General features: G+C 36.3%; 1 protein-coding gene across 1 annotated transcript in view; it reads right to left on the reverse strand.

Annotated features, from left to right (window-relative positions):
* The window catches only part of TEX11 (testis expressed 11), a 322,651-nt gene that overhangs the window by 126,805 nt on the left and 170,828 nt on the right, over positions 1-25,018 (reverse strand). Inside the window, exon 15 of the mRNA XM_004694432.1 lies at positions 22,327-22,464. Within this exon, the coding sequence (XP_004694489.1) occupies positions 22,327-22,464 (138 nt within the window). The remainder of the gene's footprint in view (positions 1-22,326; positions 22,465-25,018) is intronic.

A 25,018-nucleotide genomic window follows, 5' to 3' on the forward strand; every position in this document is an offset into this window, starting at 1 on the left:
TGTACGAATAAATAAATCTAAAAAAAATTTCTATTTCATCTATTTCTCTTTGAATTATTATTTTCTTTCTTCTACTAGTTTTTGGGATTTTTGTTCTTCTTTTTCTATCTCTTTGAGATGGGAGATTAGGTTTTTTCTTTGGGTTCTTTCTTGTTTCTTGATGTGAGCCTCTATTGCTATATACTTTCCTCTTATTACTGCTTTTGCTGTGTCCCATACATTCTGGAAAGTTGTGTATGCCTTGTTATTTGTTTAAATTATTTTTAATTTCCTCATTCATCCAGTGGTCTTTCAGTAGCATGTTCTTCACTTTCCATGTAATTATGTGGTTCCTTACTTTATTTTTGCAGTTGACTTCCAGTTTGATGCCTTTATGATCATAGTTAGTATGATTTCAATTTTCATGTATTTATTGGTGTTTGTCTTGTAGACCACTATGTTATACTGAAAAATGACCTATATGCACTTGAGGAAAGTGTGTCTTCAGTTTTGGGGGGTACAAGTGGTCTAGATTGATCTGTCTCTTGATAAAAGTAGAGTGTTTCAGCTTCTTACTACATATGTACTTTGTATAATGTTTGTTTTCAGAGATGATAATAACTGCATGATGTATTTTGGAGCTCCATCGATTGATTCTATATTAATGAATGCTATGTCTTCCTGGTGCATTATCCCCTTGATCACTGTATAGGGACCATCTGTGTCTCTTGTCACCTTTTTTAGTTTGAAGTCTACTTTAACTGATATAAGTATGGCTACTCCTGCCTTCTTTGGGGGGCCATTTGCTTGTGAAATGGTTTTCCAACCCTTTACATTCAACCTATGTTTACCTTTTGCAGTTAGATGTGCTTCCTGGAAACAGCAGACAGTTGGATTCTGTTTTCTTTTCCAGCCTTATATTCTGTGTCTTTTTATTGGTCAGTTTAGTCTATTTACATTTGAGGTGATTAGTGATACATAGAAGTCTGCACTTGCCATTTTGGTCATCGTTGCATGGTTCTATTTGGTTACCTTGTCAGGTCCTGTTCATTCTTTTATTGGTTTAGATTTTTAAGGGTTCTTGCACTATTTCTTGGAAAGGTGGTTTAGTAGAAGCAAATTTCTGAAGATTTTTCTCTGAGAAGGTACTTATTTTTCCTTCAGAGATAAAGGAGAGCTTTGTAGGATAAAGTATTCTTGGTGACATTTTTTTTTCTTGGAGTTTTTTTGGAAATGTTACTCCATTCTTTTCTTGCCCATAGTGTTTGTTCAGGGTTGTCTGATATCAGCCTAATCAGTTTTCCTTTATAGGTTATCTGTTTCTTCATGTTAGTTATCTTCACCATTTTTTCTTTGTCCTGGACTCTCACTAGCTTTACTATAATGTGCCTTGCTGTAATTTTCTTTTCATTGTGGTAATCTGGTTTTCTTTTAGCTCCATATATGTCTATTTTCATTTCCTTCTTTTGGTTTGGGAAGTTCCCTTTGATTATTTCCTTGAATAGATTCAGTTGCCTATTCTCTTTCTGGGGTTCCTATGACTTTTAGATTTACTTGCTTCATAGTATATAAATCTCAGTGTGTTCATTCTTTTTCTTTTATATCTCTATTTCCTTTTCTTTCTTGGTTCTTTTTATATCTGTAGCTTCAAGACTACTGATCCATTCTTGCATTTCATCTATTTTCATGACTTTTTTCATAATCTTTTAGCTCCTCCACTGCTGTTTTAACATCTTGTTTCTTTTAATTCCTTTTTCTAAGCCAATCTTGTTCTTCTGTTCATTGATTATAATTTGCATATCATTTTCCCCCCTTTTCTGCATTTTCTCTTAAATTGCTGAGTGTTTTCACTATAGTGTTTTTGAATTCTTTCTGTCAAACAGAGAAATACTTCTGTGTCAATGCTCTTTGGCTCAAGAGGCTAACTTTCTTTCACTGGTATATTGTTTCCAGGAGGGCTTGCTTGACCATTGCATTTTTCTTTCTTCCATTTGTTTGCTTTCTGGTTTATTCTATGTGGTAGGCCACTATGCCACTTGTGCTGGAAGGCATTACTTCTGGGTTCTCTTGCTGGAGTATGGATTTTTTGCCTTGTGCCTGGCCTCCTTTTGTTTGGCATGTGGCTAGTTGATGGCTGGTGCTGACAGGTGGGCCTCCCAGGTGTTTCTGATGGGTCCTGGGAGTAGCTGCTTCAGACTGGGCTTGAGTTTTTTTTTTTTTTAAGATTTATTTATTAATAAAGAACTGGGTACAGGCCAGAGATGCAGAGGATGACAGGATTCACCAGAGACAGAGTGGGGAGCAGAACAGGCAGTTCGACAAAGTACACTGCTGAGGAGAGCAGCAGGCGGGTCAGGAGAAATCTGCTGCGCCATGTGGATCTCCTCCGGGGCAGGGGGGGATCAAACTCATGCAGAAGTGGCTTAAGCTTCTTAGTGCTGTGCTGTATTTAACTCATTGCGCCACCAGGGAGGACCTGAGTGTTTGTTTTGATCCTTTTGTACCTGGCTTCAAGGCTACCACATGGCTGGTGCTGACAGGTGGGGCTCTCAGATGCTCCTGAGGTGTGTTGGGGGTCACCACTATGTGCAGGGCTTAAGCACAGAAGTTTTCCTCCTCTCCCACCCAGGATGTGGTTACCTGATCTACATATTCTTATTCTAAATTCAGTGGCATATACCACAGTTTGATATTTGATTCCACATTTTTATATTTTAAAAATTATTTTGTGTAATCTTGTTTCCATATTTCCATATAAAGTATCTATAACATAAAAACATAATAAAATCTGTAAAAAGGATCACGTCTTATTCTATCGTATCAAGTATAGATTAGGCATTCGATAAATATTTGCTGATCTGAAACATCAATTACAGTATTTTAAAACTACAGCAATATCAACAATGAGCCACAATTGATCTTCACCTCATGTTTACTTAACTGCTAACTTTCTTTTATGCCCATATAGATAACATCTGTGAGAAAGATTATACATCACAAAATTACTTCAAAATGAATGACAAGCTGTTATAGTATAGCAGCCACAGTGCCATCTATTGAATATCAGCAGTTTACTTACACTGATCACAAGTTCATTTACAATCCTATAATGCAAAAGCATGATTTTAAGAACTTCATATAATAAATAGAACCATTCTGAAGCCAGCATGTGAAACATAGCTGCTTTCACTTTACCTCATAAATATTCTATGGTCTCATCTTGGGACTTTTATAACTCTTAATACCATACTGTTCTTGAGACTGTGCTTTAATGAATCTCTAGCAGTACTAATTACACTCGTGCAGCTAAACTGTAATTGTAAGCTCAGGATCCCACTTCTGTAGTGAGCTAAACAATACTCAACTGTACATTTCCATTAATTTTTACAGGCTATCATCAATACAATCCATTGTCCATCAGTTTTCTTATGACTTGCAGCAAAATTTCATTATATAAAATCATGGTAAGTTGCACTTATACTTACAATCCAAACTCATTTTCCCTATACTAAATCCATCCATTCACAGACTTAGTAAATGATTAGCACAAACCAATCATTAAAAACCAACCATAAAAAACAATATAATAAGATCACTGGTTCGTTTTTAAGATAAAATATCCCAAAGATGGAGTTGACAGCTATGAAACTATGTAACTTAATATTATCCTTGCAAAGTACTAGAGATACTCATTGAGAAGAAAAAAACTACATGCATACAACTTAGAAAAGAAACCAAAGAAATTTCCTATATTTAACTTGTTATCTCAAAACAAGGTTGACAAATGTATGCAATAATGAATCTGTAACCTAATCTACTAAAAAGTCAGAGACATATTTTCTCCAACACCTTTTACCCATCCAAATTTGTTTCTGATCTATGATATAATATTCATTTTAAAACAAAATAAAATGTTTCCTTCCTCCTAAAGAAAATGGAACTACCTTGGAAAAAATTGGATAATTTTAAAAATAATAAAATATCATTCAGTTTGGGTAATGAAGGGCACTCACAGATTCCAATAATTTAAAATTTTCCATTATCTGCAGTAGAAAGGACAGAAATAGCATGGAAAATAGAACTCCTATATCAGAGAAAATTGACAGGAATTTACTGAGTCCCTATGACTATATTTAAATGTAATGAATACCTCCTATGTATTAGGCTCTCTCTGCTAGATACCAGAGAAAATAAAGATAAGATATGGTCCTTGTTCTCAAGGAGGCATTACACAATTAGAGGACTAAGACAGTTATATGAAGAATTAGAGTGCAAGGCAGAACATAAATATACAAGTATAAACAGAAGTGTTCCAAAGTATTGGAAGAGAGACAAGAGTCATGAATTGCCTTAGGAAGTTAAGATTGTTATTAGACAGTTATCTTTGAAAAAGAGAATTTCAAGGGAAGTGGTAATTAGCACTGAAGACGCCTGTTAAAAGGTACACAGGTAGAAAAGTAAGATCAGGGTTAGGAAGCAGCAGACACTCCAGATAAGAACAAACATAATATACACGTAAAAGTGAACTCCTATAGGATTATTTTATTTATAGATTTTATAGAACCTTAAGTACTAAGGAATTTGGTCTCTACAGGGAATCACTGAAGATTTTTGAGCAAGAGGTAATGAGGGCTTGGATTAGAGTAGCAAGGTTAAGACAGAGGAGGAAAAATCCAGCAAAAACATTGTAGTACAATTCACCAGACCTAGAATGTAATGAAATATAGGGGGGAGAAGAAGTAATCTTTAAATCTAAGAATTCCATTTTAGGTAATTGAAAATACCTCAAAAGAGTAGATAAGATAGTTTGGCCTATGGGAAAGGATTAGAGATATAAATTTGGGAGTGGATATTTGAAGTTTAAAAAATGGTTGATATGACTTGGGAAGAGTATATAAAGGGAAGAAGGAACCAAAGATAAGCTCTCTCAAAAAATGTCTACTGAAAACTTACCAAGTACCAAGGATGGTCATGGATACAGTTTATACAAACATAGATGTGAAAATCATCAAGAGGGGAGTAGTTAGGAAGGCCATAGAATCAGCCTTGCCTCTTTTTTCTCTCCCATTCTACAACTGATATGTCAGATGTAGTCATCAAAATATACCACAAAGCTTATAACAGCCTAAACAGTTATGGTGTTAGAGTAAAAACAGTCACGTAGAACAATGGAACAGAATTGAGAGCCCGGAAATAAACCCATATTCAAACAGTCAATTTATAACAGAAGACAGACAGTCAAGAGCATACAATGGAGAAAGGAAGGTTTCTTCAATAAACGGTGCTGAGAAAACTAGACAGCCATATGCAAAATATTGAAATGACACTATTTCACACCATGGAGAAAAATGAACTAAAAATGGATTAAAGACATGTGTAAGACCTGAAACCATAAACTACATAGAAGAAGGCACAAGCAAAACATACCACGATATTGGTTTCAGGGATGCCTTTGGGGACGTGACTCCAATGACAAAGAGAAACAGGACTAAAAGTAAACAAATGGGACTTTATCAAACAAAAAATCTGCTGTATTGCAAAATAAGCTATCATTAAAATAAAAAGGTATCTGGGCCTCTCTGATAGCACATGGGTTAAAATATCAGCACTATCAAGCTATTGCCAGTCACTGTGGCATAAGTTCAATCCCCAGCCAGGAAGCTAACCCACATGGAAAGGAAGACCTCTCTTGTCTTGCCTGCTGCTCCTCTCAGCAGTGGATTTCATTTGATCTGCCTATTCTCTCCACTTTGTCTCTGGTGAATCCTATCATTCCCTGCACCTCTGGCCTACACCTCATTTATTATATGCATAACTAACTAACTAAGTAAATAATACATCTTTAAAAGAAATGAAAAGGTATCCTACAGAGTGGGGGAAAGTATTTTCAAGATCTACAAAGTACCCATACAAGCCAACAACAGGAAAACAAATAACACAATCAAAAGTAAAAAAAAATGGCCAGAAGAACTAAACAGACACTTTTCAAAAAAGGCATACAGATGTTCACAGGAACATGAAGAAATGTTCAATATCACTTGTTATCAGGGAAATGCAAATTCAAACACAATGAGATACCATCTCACACCTGTGAGAATAGCCCATCTCAAAAAGACCAGAAACAAATATTGGCAAGGATGTAGAGAAAAAGGAACCCTCACATGCTATTAGTAGGAATGTATATTTGTAAGGTATATTGCAGCTTCTCAAATATTAAAAATAGGTCTGCCATGTGATCCAGAAATTCCACCTCTGGTTATATATCTGAAAAATGCTAATTCAGAGGGATATATGTACTCCTAAACCCACTGCAGCACTTTTTATAATAGCCAGGTTATAGTTATTGGCATATGGCAACCTAAGTGTCCAACAACAGATAAGTGGATGAAGGTATGGTATAGATATATATTGGAATACTACTCAGTGACAAAAACAAAGATGAACTCTAACCATTTGTGATTACCTTAATGGAACTGGAAAGGTTTATGCTAAGGGAAATAAGTCAGAAGGAGAAAGGTGATTTCACTCATACATTGAATGTAAAGAAACAAACAAAGGAGCATACAAACTAAATCAAAACAAACCAACAAATATGACTGCAAAAGTGAAGCTATTATAAGGAGACAAGGAGAGATAGGGAAGAAAGATGGCAGGGAACCCAATGGAGTATGGTGGAGGACTATGGGGGCTTTGGGATGAATGTGGTATGGTAACATTAATCTATCCCCCTTAATAATAAAGTTTTAAAATAATATCCTCAAGAAAAATGATACAATTTTTAAAAATTACACTCATACTGACAATTTAAATAAATAAAATAAAATGCAAGTCAGTTCATGTCACTCCGCTGCCCTAAGCACTATCCAACCCTGTGGCTCCTCAACTGAACTAGTGTTTCTCTTATATGATCAATTTCTCTACTAATTTACTGATCACATTTCCTGCTTTTCCTGATATACTCTCTGCTCCAATGGTACATCTGCCTATTGTTACAGCATCCCAAATATGCTCCTACTCCCACAACATGTGGGCTTGCTATTTTCTGTGTTTGGAATATTCTTTTCAGCTATCTATGATAATCTCATCTCTCATTTCCTCAGATCTCTACTCAAAAAGCCATCTCCGATCATCATATCTAAAAGTTCAACTTTTCATTCCTCTTCTGAAACACAGAATGTGACCTTTACTTGCTTGGTTTTTCCATTAGTATTTCTCACCACTTAATATATCAGAGGCCAGTAAACTATAACCTTTGGGCCACATTCATCCCACCAACTATTTTTGTACAGTTCATAACATAAAAATTGGTATACCTTTTTAAATGGTTGTGACTCCCCCCCCCAAAAAAAACCAATGTTTTACAACACATTATTTTTCATCTATCTATTTACATTATTGTTCATTTTATAACAATGTTTACTTCCCCTCCTCCTTCTGTCATCTCCGTAGCCACTCACGTTCCTCCCTCCTTCTGATACCTCCCTATCCCCTGCCCCTATAGGGTCTCTTTGGCTTTTACTTGTTTTTGTAATGTTTTGTTGTGCTTTATATTGTAATAAAAATACACCTTTCCCCCATCTTATTTGGTTCTCTTAAATTCCTCCTATAAGTAAAACCATTCTATATTTTTCTTTTTCCTTCTGACTTATTTCACCAAGCATAATCCCTTCCAGCTCCATCCATGTTGCTGTGAATGGCATGAGTTTATCTTTTTTGATCGCTGAAGAGTATTTCATTATATATATATATCTTGATCCATCATCTAGTCTTGGGCATTTTGGTTGGTTCCAGGATTTACCTATTGTAAGCAGTGCTGCAATAAACATAGGGGTGCTTGTATCTTTTTAAATTAATGTTTTTATATCCTTTGTGTAGAATCCTAGGAGAACTGCTGGGTCATATGGTAGCTCCATTTTTATTAGTCTGAGGAATCTCCATACAGCTTTCCATAATGGTTGGACCAGTTTTCATTCCCAGCAGTAATGTAGGAGACTTCATTTTCACTGCATCCTCACCAACATTTGTTGTTAGTTGTTTTTATATGTGCCATTCTCACTGGTGTGAGGTGGTATCACATTGTGGTTTTGATTTGCATTTCCCTGATTATGAGGGATGTTAAACATTTTTTCATATGACTGTTGGCCATTTGCAATTTTCTTTGGATAAGTGTCTTTTAAGTTATTCTGCCCATTTCTTGACTGAGTTGTTTGTTCTGTTTTTGTTTATTCGAATGAGCTCTTTGTATATCTTTGTGATCAGTCTCTTGTCTGATATATGGAGTGCAAAGTTTTTCCCCAATCATTAGGGTGTCTCTTTGTCTTGTTGTCTCTTTTGTTGTGCAGAAGATTTTCAGTAGTCCCATGTTTTTATCTTTTCCTTCATTTTCTTTGCTTTGGGTGAAGAGTCTTTGATTATGTTGTTGAGATGTATGTCTTATAGTGTTTTACCTATATTTTCTTCCATATATTTTGCGGTTTCAGGTCTTATGTCCAAATCTTTTATCCATTTTGAGTTGATTTTTGTGATTGGTGTGAGGTAGTAGTCTAGTTTCATTTTTTGTGTTTATGTTTGTCCAATTTTCCCAGCACCATTTGATAAACAATCTGCCCTTTCCATTGCATATTCTTTGCTCCTTTGTCAAAGATTAATTGTCCATATAAGTGCAGGTTTATTTCTGGGCTTTCTATTTGGTTCCAATGGTCTGTGTGTCTGTTTCTGTTCCATTACCACGTTGTTTTAATTATTATGGTTTTGTAAAACATCTTGAAGCCTGGGAGTGTGATACCTCCATTTTCCTTTGTTTTCATCAGTTGAGCTTTGGCTATTCTTGGTTTTCTGTGGTTCCATATGAATTTCATTGGTGTTGTTCTATTTCTTTAAAGAATGCCATTGATATTTTTATTGGAATAGCATTGAATATGTAAATTGCTTTTGGTAGGATGGCCATTTTAACAATGTTAATTCTTCCTATCCATGAGCAGGGGATATTTTTCTATTTCTTTGTGTCTTTTTCTATTTCTTTTAATAGAGTTCTATAATTTTCTTTGTATAGGTCTTTCACATTTTTTGTTAGGTTTACTCCCAAGTTATTTTATTTTTTTTCTTTGTTTCAAATCTTAAAAGGGATGGTTTTATTGATTTCCTCTTCTTCAAATTGATTGTGTATAGAAAGCTACTGATTTGTGTGTGTTGATTTTGATCCTGCTACTTTGCTGAACTCATTATTTTGAGTAGTTTTTCTGTGGCATTTTTAGGGTTCTTTCTATATATTATCATATCATCAGCAAATAGTGATAGTTTTACTTTCCATATTTGAACTCCTTGTATGACTTTCTCTTGTCTTATTATGCTGGCAAGGAATTCCAGTATTTTGGAAGAGGAGTGGGGAGAGTGGGAATCCTGATCTTAATGGAAATGACTTCATCTTTACACTGTTGAGAATATTGGTTGTGGGTTTGTCATACATGGCTTTCATCATCTTAAGGCATGTTCCTTCTATCCCTAGAATTTCAAGGGCCTTCATCATAAATGGATGTTGAACTTTGCTGAAAGCTTTTTCAGCATCTTTTGATATGATCATGTGGTTTTTTATTTTCTTGCTGTTGATATGTCCGATGACATTTATTGATTTTTATATGTTGAAGCATCCTTGTACCCCTGGAATAAATCCCACTTGAACATGGTGTATTATCTCTTTGATGCATTGTTGGATTCTGTTGGCAAGGATTTTGTTGCAGATTTTTGCATCAGTGTTCAATAGGGAGATTGGCCTGTAGTTTTGTTTTGTTTTTTCTTTTTTTTTTTTTTTGATATCTGTTTGGTTTTGGTACTAGTATAATATTGGCTTCATAGAATGTATTTGGTAGTACTCCTTCTTCTATTTTTTTGGAACAGCTTGTGTAGTATAGGTATGAACTTATTTCTGAATGTTTGGTAGATTTCATTTGTGAAGAAGTCTGGTCCTTGGTTTTTATTTTGGGGGAGTGATTTGATTACTGTTTCAACTTCACTGCACATAATTGGTCTATTTCTTCTTTGTGTAGCTTTGGTTGTTTATATCATTCTAGGAATTTGTTTATCTTTTACAGGTTGTTGAAGTTGTTTGTATATAGGTGTTCATAGTAGTCTCTGATTTTTCTTTTGATTCCACAGGAATCTGTTGTGATTTCTCCTCTTTCATTTATAATTCTATTAACCTGTGTTTTCTCTTGTTTTTTTCTTTGTAAGCCTGGCTAGAAGTTTGTTTATTTTATTTATTTTTTCAAAGAACCAACTTTTGGTTTCATTTATCTTTTGGATTGCTTTTTTAAAATTTCTAATTCATTTATTTTTCCTTTGATTTTTATTATTTCCTTTCTTCGATTGGCTTTAGCTTTTTTGTTGTTTTTTTTTTTTTCTAGTTCTATGAGGTGTGAGGTTAGGTTGTTTCTTTACTTGCTTTCTTTCTTTTTTCTTTCTTTTTTTTTTGATGTTAGCCTGTATTGCTATTTATTTTCCTTTTATTACTGCTTTTGTGCATCCCCAATATTCTGGAATTTGGTGTCTTTATTGTCATTTATCTCGAAAGTATTTCCTAATGTCTTCTTTAACTTTGTCAGTTCAATGATCTTCCAAAAGAGTGGATTTCATTAGGTGAATGGGTTTCTTGTTTTCTTTCCATGATTTATTTCTAGTTTGATGCCTTTATGACTCAAGAAGATAGTTGGGATGATTTTATCTTAGTATATCTGTTGATGTTTGTCTTGCGGTCCTGTATATGATAGATTTTGGATAATGATACATGTGTGCTTGTGAAAAATGTGTTCTTGGGTTTTTTTGGTGCAGTGTCCTTTAGATGTCTGTTAGGCCCATGAGGTCTAGGTCTTTATTTTTTGTCTCATTGATCTGTCCATTGTTGAAAGTGGGGTGTTGAAATCTCCTACTATATATGTATTTTGTTTAATGCCATTTTTTTAAGCTGATAATAATTATCTAATATATTTTGGTGTCCCTTCATTGTTGATGAGTTTTATATCTTCTTGATATATTCTCCTGCTAATCATATTGTAGTGACCATCTGTGTCTCTTGTTCTTTTTGTTTGAAGTTTGTTTCAGCTGATATAAGTAGAGCTGTTCCTGCCTTCTTTTGGGCCCATTAAATTGTAGGATGGTTTTCCAACCTTTTATTTCCAGTCTATATTTGTCTTTAGTAGTTAGGTGTATATCTTGTAGAGAGTAAAAGGCTGGGTTTTGTTTTTTAATCCAGCCTGCTACTCTTTGCCTTTTTATTGCTGAGTTAAGACCATTTACATTTAGGGTTAATATTGGTGTCTGTATTTGCCATTTTGCTTCTTTTTGTAGATTTATTCCTTGCCTTAATTTGTTCTTCTTATATGTTTATCTGTTTGTTCTAGGTTTAGGGCTTCATGTAGTATTTTTGGGATTGGGGGTTTAGTCATAACAAGTTTCTTGAGTTTCTGTTTGTCTGAGAAGGTCCTTATTTTTCTTCATAGAGGAAGAAGATCTTCTCAGTGTATTCTTAGTTGACATTTGTTGTCTTGGAGTTTGTTAAATATATCACTCCACTCTCTTCTTGCTCATAATATTTTTTCGGAGAAGTCTAATGTCAGTCTGATTGTTTCCTTTCCTTTCCTCATGGAGTCACATATTTCTTGCATTTTCTGTTCATTTCCCCCCCGCCATGCACTTCTCTTTCCTTTTCTGTGTTGGTTCTTTTTATTTCTATATCTTCGAGAGTATGGATTCATTCTTCCATTTCAACTATTCTGTTTTCACTTCTTTTCTCAGAGTCCTTTAGCTCCTCCATTTATCTTTTAATTTCTTGCATTTCTTCCATGTCCCTCCTTAGGGACTCAATTTCATTCTTTTGGTTGTTAATTATTTTCTTCATATCATTTTTTCCCTTTATGACTTCTTTCAGTATTTTTATCATTGTAGTTTTAAATTCTTTCTCTGATAGGTTGTGGAGCTATTCTATGTCATTGTTATTATGTTCTGGTTGCTGGTTCTCCCTTTGTGGTGAATCCCTCTGGGGACTTGTTTGGTTGTTTGCATTTCTCCATCTCCCTGAGGTTTGCCTTCTAATTTGTGCTGTGTGCTGTCACACTGTAAACTGGTATTTCTTGGCATCGCTACTAGGTGCGCCTGTTGATTTTCCTGGAACTGGTGGTTAGGCTAGTTGTGCAGAACCTCCATAAGGGTGTTGAGGTTGTAGCTGGATTGATGGCCACTGACACTTGACAGTCACTTGTTCTGTATTTACTTAGTTTAAGAAGGGGCTCATGAGGTCCCTATCTTCATTTATGGAGTAGTCCTTTTCTTGGATCAAGGAAACCTTGGGGACCCTGATTTCCAACAATAGGTAGATGTTTCGTTCTAGGCACTATGTGATACCAGTGACCTCTTCTTGTGAGCTTTCAGAACTGTGCTTTTCCCACTGTTTTTCTGAGAAACAGGTGTAGTGGAAGGGGAGACCCAGCGCCTTAGATCATGTTCAGTGCTGTGCCAGGCCTGAAGCACTGGTCAGTGTTTAAAGTCCTAACATTGATATGTTTCCAAGATAGAGTCATGCCGCCACCGTGGGTGCAGAGGTCCTCTCTCAAACTCTATGCCACACACCCAAGATGGCATTTATCTGATACTGGCTACACACACTTTTCATCTCATCTTTGTCTGGGGGTTTCCCTTTTCTCTACTCCCTAGATGCCTCAGGTGTCCATGCACAAGCAGCTTTCCCAAACAATAATGGCATTTGGAGCATTTTTTCATAGTCTGATTTGACTGAGGCTGCTGTGGTGGGTGGGTCCAAAACCCTGGTTGTGGGCTGGGCCTAGTTGTGCACTTTTCTACTTGTTTGTGTGTGTGGGGGGGGGGTTACCTTATCTCCACTCCCCATGGGCTTCCTCTAGGATGTGCTGCACCCATGTTCCCAGGGCTGCAGCTGCAACAGTTGGTCGAAAGCTCATCAGGGGAAGGGCCTGGCTTTTTGTACTTTTCTGTTGGTCTCTAAGGGGAGGTTTACCTTTTCTCTATTTTCTAGAAGCCCCAGGGTGACTGTGCATACACTGCTTTCCCAAACAATAATGGCATCTGGAGTGCACTTTGTTTTATAATACATACTGGGATACAGCCATGTGAATTTGTTTACATATTGTTTATGGCAGCTTTCATGGTACAGCAGCTGAGATGATCATCTATAATAGAGATTGTATGGTCTAGAAAATTTAAAACATTTCCTATTTGGTTCTTCACAGAAAAATTTCCAGCCTGCGTAATAAACTACAACTATCTTTTCATTGTCTCTCCCAGTAGGCATATAAACTCCAAGGGGTAGGGGCTTTTGTCTTATTTTGTTCATTACCATATCCTCGATGCCTAAGACAGTACTTACTATATAGTAGGCAATAAATATTTTCAGAATGAATACTGAAAAATATATAGGCAGTATTTTTATTATAGAAAATTTGGTGATAAAATGAATGAGAGAGGAAGAACTGTAATTTGAGGAAGATGACAAGGTAGAGGGAAGGTTTTTGTACAAAGAGGACCTCAAAATAAATGTATGAAGGGAGAAAAACAGTAGAGTAGGTTTAAAGACCTAGGGGTGACATTTATAAAGAAAGTTATCTCTCAGAAATAAGGGAGAATAAAGGATGAGTAAAAAGGAGAAACATTAATGAAGTTTATGTCAGTGGCCACAAGCTCAGTAAATTATGGGATAAAGTTTTCTACTAAAAGGAAGGAGAGGACTTCGCTGGTGGCACAGTGGGTTAAAGCACAGCACTAAGCAGCTAAAGCCACTTCAGCATGAGTTCAATCCCTGTCCCGGATGTGATCCACATGGTGCAGCAGACCTCTCCTGACCCACCCACTGCTCACCTCAGCAGTGTACTTCGTCAGTTGGCCTGTTCTGCTCCCACTCTGTCTCTGGTGAATCCTCTCACCGCCCCTGCACCTCTGGCCTGTACCCTACCTCTGCATTCATAAATAAATAAGTCTTTAAAAAAAAAAAAAGGAAGGAGAAGACATGGGGGCTTAAAGACAAAAAAAAATTAGAATCATCATTGTGAGAAAAATTAACAAATCATAACCAATGATATCCAATAAATATGGTTTCACAAATTTTTCTTAACAATGTTCAAGTAAGATAATAAAAGGATAATAAGAGATAATAAAAGTTAACAAGTTAGAAAGATAGTACAATATGGTGAATTATGTATTATTTTTTTCACTTTGCCATTTGTCCTGGTGCATGGGAGAATATTCCTCACAGATAGATGGTATCAACTCAAGTCGCCTAATTGAAGGCAGGAAGGATGAAATGGAAAAATACACTAACAATAATAAACAAGGTAACCTTGAACATGTTCACAACAACCTTTGGTTTTCAGCTATTCTGGTCTTAAATTATATTTGCGATAAGCATTGCTTCTTCTTGGAAGACTGTATCTAATCACTTTGTATTCTTATTCTGGTAATTTCATGCCTGCATATCTCCTTAGTCTGAGTTCCACTCTTAAATAAAACAGCTTCATATCCCAGTCTTTATAGCTTAGAGTTCTATCTTTCTAGCCCAGCTACAAATATTCCTGTGTCCCAAAGATCCAAGTCCAAATCTTTGTGTTAAAAGCCCTAACCCTGGCCCTCCATGGTGGCGCAGTGGGTTAAAGCACCACACTAAGAAGCTAAAGCTACTTCCCCAAGAGTTTGATCCCTGCCTGCCCTGGAAGGTGATCACATGGCGTGGCAGACCTCTCCTGACCCGCCCACTGCTCCCCTCAGCAGTGTACTTCGTCGATCTGCCTGTTCTGCTACCACTCTGTCTCTGGTGAATCCTTTCACCCTCCGCATCTCTGGCCTGTACCACAGTTCTCTATGAATAAATAAATAAATCTTAAAAAAAAAAGTCCTAACCCTTGCTGATATGCTTATATGATACCAGCCACTTTTGTGCCTAAATTCTGAAATATTTCTAGCACTTTGATTTGCTTCATTCCCATGACTGCTTATTTGCCTATAGGATACCTTGATGCCATCATTTTGACTGAGTTGAAAGGAACTATGTCTTCTTCATCTCTGTAACTTCAGAGACCAATGTAGTATCTTCCATTGCATTAGTATTTTTTTTCTATTTTGACTAGTTCATAAGATTTCCTTCCTTAGTCTGCAGATGCTTCTGTCACCCTTACCAAAAGCAATTGGTATCTCCAGTTCCACATCTCCTTCTCAATCTGCTAAGCCCACATAAATCATGGAAGGTACAAAATCTGGATCATTACCTTCTTTACTGGTCTTTAAGAGAATTGCCTTCCTGAGATAGTTTACATTCTATGCAGAAACATGATGACTGAGGTAACAAATTCTATGTGATGATCTTTTTAGGTTATTAGGTAACAGTAGGCAATTATCTTTCTAAAACACTTAAATGATAGCTTGTGCAGAATTATGATGAATTAAGTAGTATTTCAGCTTCTTTTCTAGTGCTATGAATTTACAACATACAAACAAAATGATAAATATTCTTTTGAAAGAAAATCCAAAGTACTTAATCAGATAAGCAACCCATTAAAGATAAATCTTCAAAGAAAATGTCTTAATCACATATTTTGCCCTAGATTTGTCATTAAAACTTGAAAAGCAACAAAATCCTTCATGTTTAAAGTGGTTCCACACTTGTTTTTCTATTTTGTCCTTCCTCCCATTGTCCAGCTACAGCCAATATACTCCTGCCCATTGTGTACATACTATTTAGACAGAAGAAATGTCTCAATTGTTTTGGGAAATATTAATGGGTCTAATCTATATAAGTTTTACCTCTTTTACCTTCTACAATTTTGTTTTGATATGAAACCAATTACTGAATATTTTCTAGAGTGTTTGGAAATGAAATATATGACCCAGAAATTAAAATATTGAATATTTCATCTAAATATTTGCTCTCACTGATTGTTTGACCAAAAAAAGTGTACATTAAAATTTAGTCTGCTTCCAGCCAACAAGTGTATGAAAAAAAACCACAACATCAATTGTAATAATGTAGATTCAAATTAAAACCACAATGAGATACCACCTCACCCTGGTGAGAATGGCACATCTTAAAACAACTAGCAACAACAAATGTTGGTGAGGATGTGGAGAAAAAGGAACTCTCCTGTACTGCTGGTGGGAATGCAAACTAGTACAACCAGTAGGGAAATCTGTTTGGAGGTTCCTCAAACTACTTAAAATGGAGCTTCCATATGATCCAGCAATCCCACTCCTAGGTATTATCCAAAAGACACAAAACCACTGATTCAAAATGACACCTGCACCCCCATGTTTATTGCTGCTTTATTTACAATAGGAAAGACATGGAATCAACCCAAATACCAAAAAGTAGATGACTGGATTAAAAAGATGACTGGATTAAAAAGATCTTATATGATAAATTCATGACTTTTGCAGTAACATGCATGGAGCTGGAAGGGATCGTGCTTAGTGAAATAAGCCAGAAAGAAAAAGAAAAATACCAGATAGTTTCACTCATAGTGGGAGTATAAAGGACCAGGGAAAAAATAATAATGATGAACAACTATATACCAGAGACGTTTTATGAGGGAGGATTGAGGAATGGGATAAAAAATGGAGGGAGTGCACAGGACTATGGTGATGGAACATGGGGAATTGGTGATGGGAAGCCCATGGGGACTACAACTGAGATGGAAGAAGGCACAAAATGATGTAAAAATAAAGTATTATAATTAAAAAAAAATAGTTTGCTTCAAAGAAAGTCTATAGATGGCAGTAGCAGATTAACTTTGTCCAGGAGCTCCAATGATATATTACTTTTCAGAATAAGGTGCCAAAAAAAAGTCAGTACTGGAATGAATTTTATGAAAATTCTTTCTTTAGGAGACAGTTATACTCATTAATGTTTAAAATATACACATAGAAAATATCAATTTGATATTTTCCTATATGAAGGGACTCTCAGACATGCTAACCTAACAATGTCACACCATTGCCTCCATCTCTTTGCCATTGCACATAAAAACATTTGCTGCTTCTCAAAAAATAGATAAATCAGAGGGAACATGGCAGCAGAGTGAAGACTTTGGGTTAATCACCTCCAGATATGCACAAAACAGATACCAAGCAAAGCAAGAAAACTGATTATCAGCTTACATACTGGGAGCATCAGACCAAATGAAAGCAATAGGAAAAACTCTAGGTGAACTTTACTTAAAGTGATGGCAGGGGCAATAACTGCTGGTGGGCTGTCTTGCTGGTAGCAGGAATGCACAGCCAGCATCATTACTGGAAGCTAGGGACTGTACCAAGCTCACTCTTGGAACAGAGAATGGGAAGGCTCCATGAACAGGTGTGGAGCCAGCAGGATTTGTGCACAAAGCAAAGCAAGGCTTTTGAAGACCCCAAGCTTGGTTTCTGGACTCCTGAGCAGGCTGGGATGGGATACATCAGCAGGTTGTCTGGCTGACAGTGGGAGTGCACAGCCCCAAGGCAATGCTACCACTGGAAACTAGCAACCACACCCTACCCCCAATGATGTATCACTCCCCACTTGTGGAACTAAGAAAGGGAAAGCTACACAAACATGCAGGAGCCAGTGGTATGGTGTGCGTAGAGCAGAGTGAGGATTCTGCAGATCCCACACCTGGGATCTGTAGCAGGATCTGCAGCATACCCAGCTGGATGAGATATGCTGGCAGGTTATTTTGCTAATAGCAAGAGTGCAATGTCCTACCACAGTGCATTTGCTGGAAGCCAAAGACTGCACCACCCCAGCTTTGGAACTGAGAGAGGGAGGATCCCACAATCTAGCAGGGATCACAGGGTGATGTACACAAGTGGATCAGGGCTTCTGAAGACCCAAAGCTAGGGTTAATCCAGTGGGGTAAGATATGTTGACACTGCCAATATTTAGAGTACATAGCAAGTACACCAGGAGTGCACAGCCTCTGCACCTTTGCTGGAAGCTAGGGACTCCATATACTCTCCACTCCTAAAACTGAGTAAATACAGAGGAAAGAGGTCATCAGGTGCAACACCTACCAAAATACCTACAACATAGCTAATCTTGTGGAGTTTGGGCACAATAGTGTTAGACTTGATCTGAATACAAGTTCCCACCATCCTGGAAGGAGCACCTTGAAGAGATGCTTACCAGTACCAGTGGCACAGTCTCCTAACACATGGGACAAATTAGAAAATAAATAACAGGGAGAAGAAAAAATACCAACAACCAAGCAAGCCCTCAACCACAGGAAGAACCAACCACCAGAACCCAACAACAATGACCTACCAGATAGAGAATTTAAAATCTCTAAGATTAAAACAAACAAACAAACAAAAAAACAAAACAGAAAGAAGATGAAAAGGAAAGGAATGATATATGAGGGAAATAATCAACAATCACAACAATGATAGTGAGTTCCTAAATAGGGAGGTGAAAGAAAAACAGGAGATTCAAAGAATAATAGAAGAGCTACAGAACTCTGGGAAAAGCAATAGAAACAGAATAGATGACATGAAAGAATGAATCAGTACTCTCAAAAATACAGAAATAAAAAGACCAAAATGGAAAAGAAAGAAATATGAAGGAAAAAGAATAAAGAAATACTTCAAGAACTATTGACTCCATGATGAAAGGAAATGTAAGAGATACTGGAATACCAAAAGAAGAGAGAGACATAGGAACAAAGAAAATATTCAAGGAGCTAATCAGAGAGAACTTCCCAAGAATGAAGAAGCAAATGAAAATAGACATGAAAGAATTGAGAACACAAAACTTCCACGATTAAAGCAAAATGCAGAAAGACACATGAAAAATAGTAAAGCTCCCAAGAATCTAAGAAAAGCAAAAACAACGAAGTGAAAAGAGGGAAGAAGTTAAACCTATAAACGCCAATCAGGCTGACATCAGATTTATCTGAAATAACGCTAGAGAAAAGAGAGTGGAGGGACATATTCAACAAACTCCAAGTCAACAAATGCCTACCAAAAATACTTCATGCTGCAAAACTCTCTTCCCCTATGAAGGAAAAATAAGTATCTTCCAGACAAACAGAAATGCCAGGATTTCATTATAACTAACCCTCCGCTTAAAAAAAAAAAACAAAACTATATGATCATAAAACTGATGCTGAGAAAGCATTCAATGAAGTTCAACATCCATTTATGATAAAAACCCTCAAAATTCTCGGGATAGAAAGAACATACCTTAACATAATAAAGGTCATATATGACAAGCCCATAGCCACTATCATCTTCAATGGTGAAAAGCTGAAAGCCTTGCTCCTGAAATCTGAAACAAGACAAGGAGGACCACTCTCACCACAGCTTTTCAGTATAATACTGGAAGCCCTAGCCAGAGCAATTAGACAAGAAAAAGACATACAAGGAATTCAAATAGATTAAGAAATAAAACTATCACTATTTGCAGGTGATATAATAATATACACAGAGAAACCCAAAAACTCCACAGAAAAACTAATCAAAATGATCAACCAGTTTACTAAAGTAGCAGGAGACAAAATCAACACACAAAAATAAATATCTTTCATATATGCAAAAAAATAAGTCTTGGGCCCTCCCTGGTGGCCCAGCGGGTTAGAGCACAGCACTGAGAATCTGAGGCCACTTCCGCATGAGTTCGATCCCCGCCTGCCGCCTGCCCCGGAGGAGACCACATGGCGAGCCAGACCTCTCCTGACCCGCCCGCTGCTTCCCTCAGCAGTGTACTTCGTCAATCTGCCTGTTCTGCTCCCCACTCTGTCTCTGGTGAAGCCTCTAACCCTCCCCCTCTCTGACCTGGTCCCCAGTTCTGTATGCACAAACAAATAAATAAATCTTTAAAAAAAATAAGTCTTAAGTAGATATCAAGGAAATCATCCTTCTTACAATTGAAACAAAAAATCAAATACATGGGATAAAACCTAACAAAAGAGGTATAAGACCTATACAAAAAAAAAATTATTAAACATTGTGAAAAGAAACAGAAGGCATGTCTAGTGAAATAAGCCAGAAAGAAAAAGAAAAATACTGGATGGTTTCACTCACAGCAGGAGTGTAAGGGGTCACCAAAAAAAAAAAAAAAAGAGAGAGAAAGAGAGAGAAAGAAAGAAACACATATAATAAAGTAAAAATGAAAACAACAAAAAACTATAAACTAGAGCTATTTTATGGAGGTAGAAAGGAGAATGGGCTCAAAACTGGGGTGGAAAGAGTGCACAGTACTATTGGTGATGGCACACAGGTGAACTGTTGGTGGGAAGCCCAAGGGGATTACAACTGAAATGAAAAATGCACAAAAGTGAAGAATAATGTAAAAAAAAATTAAAATCTTAGAAAAAAGAAGAAATAGAAGAGGGAAAGAAATGAAACACATGCCCAGCTCATGGACTGGAAGAAATAACATTATCAAAATGCACATCAACCAAAAGCAATTTATAGATTCAATACTATTCTAATAAAAATCTCAATGGCATTCTTCAAAAAAACAGAACAAATAACTTGAAATTCAGAGGGAGCCACAAAAACCCAAAATGACCAAGGCTCTCCTGACTAAAAAAGAAGGGGAATAGAGGTATCATGCTCCCAGACTTCAAATTGTACTATAAAGCCACAATAATTAAAACTGCAAAGGGCCCTCCCTGGTGGCACAACTGGTTAGGATGCAGCACTGCAAGCTAGCAACAGTTGCTTCAGTGTGAGTTCAATCCCTGGCCCCAGACATGACCCACATGGTGCAGCAAACCTCTCCTCTCTGGTCCACTGCTCTCCTCAGCAGTATACTTCCTCAGTCTGCTTGTTCTGCTCTCTGTTTTGGTGAATCCTCTCACCTTCCCTGTACCTCTGGCCTATACCCCAGTTCTGTATGCATAAAATAAAAAATAAATCTTTTAAAATAAAACTGCATGATACTGGAACAAAAACAGACCAATTGAAAAACATAGAAAACTCAGAAATAAACCCATAGATTTATAGACAACTAATCACTGACAAATGAGCAACAAATATGCAATGTAACAAAGAATGTTTGCTCAATGAATGTTGCTGGGGAAACTGGAATGCTACATGAAAAAGAATGAAGCTAGACTACTCCCTCATACCATGAAATAAAACCAACTCAAAATGGATTAAAGAATTAGACATAAGACCTGAAAACTTAAAATGGAAGAAAATATAGGTGAAATTCTATATAACATACACCTCACTAATATCTTCAAAGATACATCCCTACAAAGCAAAAATAGTCAAGGAAAAGATAACAGCTGGGACTATGTCAAATTAAAGAGCTTCTGTACAGCAAAAGAGACAGTAACCAAAACAAAAAGAGACTCAACTGATTGGGAGAAACTTTTTTCAAACAATACTAATAATGATAAGGGACTGATTACAAAAATCTACAAAGAGCTGATGAAACTCAACAAAATCAAACAAACCAGTCAAAAATGTGCATAAGAGTTAAAAAGACACTTTGTTAAAGAGGAAATGAAAATGGCCAACAGGCACTGGAAAAAATGCTCAACATCACTTGTCATCAGGGAAATTCTATTCAAAACCAAAATGAGATACCACCTTACACAAGTGAGAATGGCATGTATTAAAAACCAACAACAAAAAACTAGCAACAACAAATGTTGGCCAGGATGTGGAAAAAAGGATACTCTCCTACACTGCTGGTGGGAATGGAAATTGGTCCAACTACTATGAAAAGCTCAACTGCTAAATATGGAACTTCCATATAATCCAGCAATTTCATTGCTAGGGATGTGTCCAAAGGACACAAAAACATTAATTCATAAGGAAACCGGCACCCCTGTATTTAATTGCAGCACTATTTACAATCGGTGAGCTATGGAAACACCCAAATGCCCCAAAACATATGACTGGGTCAACAATTGGTGGTATATATATACAATGGAAGATTACTCAGCAATAAAAAAAAGCTAAAGTCATGCCATTTGCAGAAACATGGATGGAGCTGGGAGGGATCATGCTCAGTGAAATAAACCAGAAAAAAAAATTGGATGGTTTCACTTATAGAAGGATAATAAACTAAAATTCAAAATCAACAGGCAACTGTAAACAAGAGACATTTTTCATGGAGAAAGGAAGGAGTAGAATCAAAATGGAAGGTTGAGGTTGGGGACAAGGGATTATGGTGACTGTACATGATTGATGGTGGTGCAAATTCCATGGGGTAGGTATAGTCCAAGAAGACTATACCAGAGATGAGAAAGCATACATTGTATAAAAATGAATATAATTATGTAAAAAATATATAAAATAATAATAATAAATAAATAAAAAGGGGATTAATAAAAAATAGATAAATCAGTGAACCTTATCAAGTTGTTTCAAATGTAAATAACAGGATGCCATGTTCCTCTGCAACTTGGCCAAATTCAGATCCATTTCTTCAATTGTATAAATCCTCAGAGAATAACAGTACCAGTGTAGAGCATCAGTGTAATTTTGTACCTGAAGTTTAAAAAGTAAGGAAAATATCACAAATATGTTTCTATTTTTAACCATAATTTCCCCAAGTCACCTATAGAAAGAAGCAAACTAAGTGGTGTTATTGGTACTAGTTTCCTTTTTAGGTAAGTACAACACAAAACTTTGTAACTAAGTGCTAAGTGGCATTATTAGATCAGTTTTTGATTAGTAGTTCATGAGAAAGTGACAATCATTATTTTCTCTTCATCCCACACTCTAGAAATTTCATAGAAAGTACTGAAAAATTTAAAGGCAAACTGTAAAGAATGAAAGAAAACATTTCTAACACTTGAAAGGAATTAACCTATACTTCTAAAATACAAACAATGATGCAAAGCAATTTTACCTCAATAAAAAACAAATTTAATAAAATAAAAGAAGGGATTCCTGCTATTTGTAACAATACAGATGAACCTGGAAGACATGCTAAATGAAACAAGTGAGGAAAAGAAAGACAAATGCAACCTGGTTATCACTGCTATATGATATCTTAAAAAAAAAGTTCAGCCCTCTCTGGTTGTGCAGCAGGTTAAAGCACAGCACTAACAATCAAAAGTCACTTCCGCATGAGTTCGATTCCCACCTGCCCCGAAGGTGATCCACATGGCACAGCAGACCACTTTTGACCCGCCCAATGCTCCCTTCAGCAGTGTACTTCATTGATCTGCCTGTTCTGCTCCCCACTCTGTCTCTGGTGAAGCCTCTTACCGCTCCTGCACCTCTGGCCTGTACCCTAGTTTTGTATGCACAAATGAATAAATAAATCTTTAAAAGAAAAAAAATAATTAAAAAAATTAAGCTCATAGAAACAAAGAATGAAATGGTGGCTTCCAGGACCTTAAAAGTTTGGGGAAATTGGGAGAGGTTGGTAGGAAGGCATATGTTTTCAAATTTCAAAATGAAAACTAGCTAAGGCTCTAACGATAACATATATCTTTTCCTTTACGATCGGAAAAAGACCAGGAAGTCCACTATAGCCAATGCTCTTTAACATAATATTGGGAGTTCTGGTCAGAACAATAATACATAAAAAAGATAAAAGGAATCCAAAAAGGGAGAGAATAAGTAAAACTATCTTTATTTGCAGATGATATGATAATCTACATGGGAAAACCTAAAAATTCCATAGAGAAACTAATCAAAACAATTAGCCATTTTAGTAAGGGAGCAGGATATAAAATCAACACACAAAAGTCAATGGCTTTCCTCTACACAAACAACCAATCAGAAAAAGAGGGGAAAAATATCCCCTTTACAACTGAAGCAAAAAGAATCAAATACCTGGGAATGAATTTAACAAAAGAGGTAAAAGACCTATACAAAGAAAAATCATAAAACAGTTAAAAGAAATACAAGAGGACACAAAGAAATGGAACGACATCTTCTGCTTATGAATTAGGAGAATTAACATCATCGAAATGGTCATCCTGGCCCTCCCTGGTGGTGCAGAGGGTTAAAGCACTGCACTAAGAAGCTTAAGCCACTTCCACATGAGTTCGATTCCAGCCTGCCCTGGAGGAGATCCACATGGCGCGGCAGACCTCTCCTGACCCGCTGCTCCCCTCAGCAGTGTGCTTCGTCGATCTGCCTGTTCTTCTCCCCACTCTGTCCCTGGTGAATCCTCTCACCCTCCACATCTCTGGCTTGTACCCCAGTTCTGTATCAATAAATAAATCTTTAAAAAAAATGAAAAATGGCCATCCTACCAAAAGTGATAGACAAATTTAATGCCATCCCAATAAAAGTCTCAATGACATTTTTCAAAGAAATAGAATAAATATTAATGAGATTTATATAGAACCACAAAAAAACCTTGAATAGCCAAAAATCTCCTGACTAAAATGAGAGAGAACAGAAAGTTCACACTCCCAGACTTCAAGCTATACTACAAAGCCATAGTAATCAAAACTGCATGGTACTAGAACAAGAACAGACATGCAGACCAATGGAAAGGAATAGAAAACCCAGATATAAACGCACAAGTTTATGGACAGCTAATCTTTGACAAAGGAGCAAAGAATATGCAATGGAACAAAGAAAATTTGTTCAACATATGGTGCAGGGGAAACAATGCTGCTATATGCAAAAAAAATGAAGCTAGTTCACTACCTAGCACCATGCACAAAAACCAACTCAAACTGGAATAAAGACCTAGGCATAAGACACGAAACCACAAAATATTTGGAATCAAAGGTGGGGGAAACACTACACGATATACCCCTCATTAACATCTTTTTTTTTTGTATTGTCTCAAGTTTAGCTTTATTATCTAATAGAAGTCCAATCTCTACATTAAAATCAATTGTTTCAAGGTTTAATTAAAATGCAATTTGCAAATACTTTATATGTTCTGAAAAGCATTTCCAAGTTAAAAATGAAAAAAATATATATGTATATGCATAATAGTAATCAAATATCAATTTAGACTCATATACCATCCAGTCTGTATTCGCTCACATCAGTCTTTTTGTTTTTTTACAGAAGTTTATTTTTACATTATTTTGTACATTTTTTTTTCCATCTCAATTGTAATCCC

This window comes from Condylura cristata, unplaced genomic scaffold (assembly GCF_000260355.1).
Source record: "Condylura cristata isolate star-nosed mole 26May11 unplaced genomic scaffold, ConCri1.0 scaffold00043, whole genome shotgun sequence".
NCBI classification, from domain to species: Eukaryota; Metazoa; Chordata; class Mammalia; order Eulipotyphla; family Talpidae; genus Condylura; species Condylura cristata.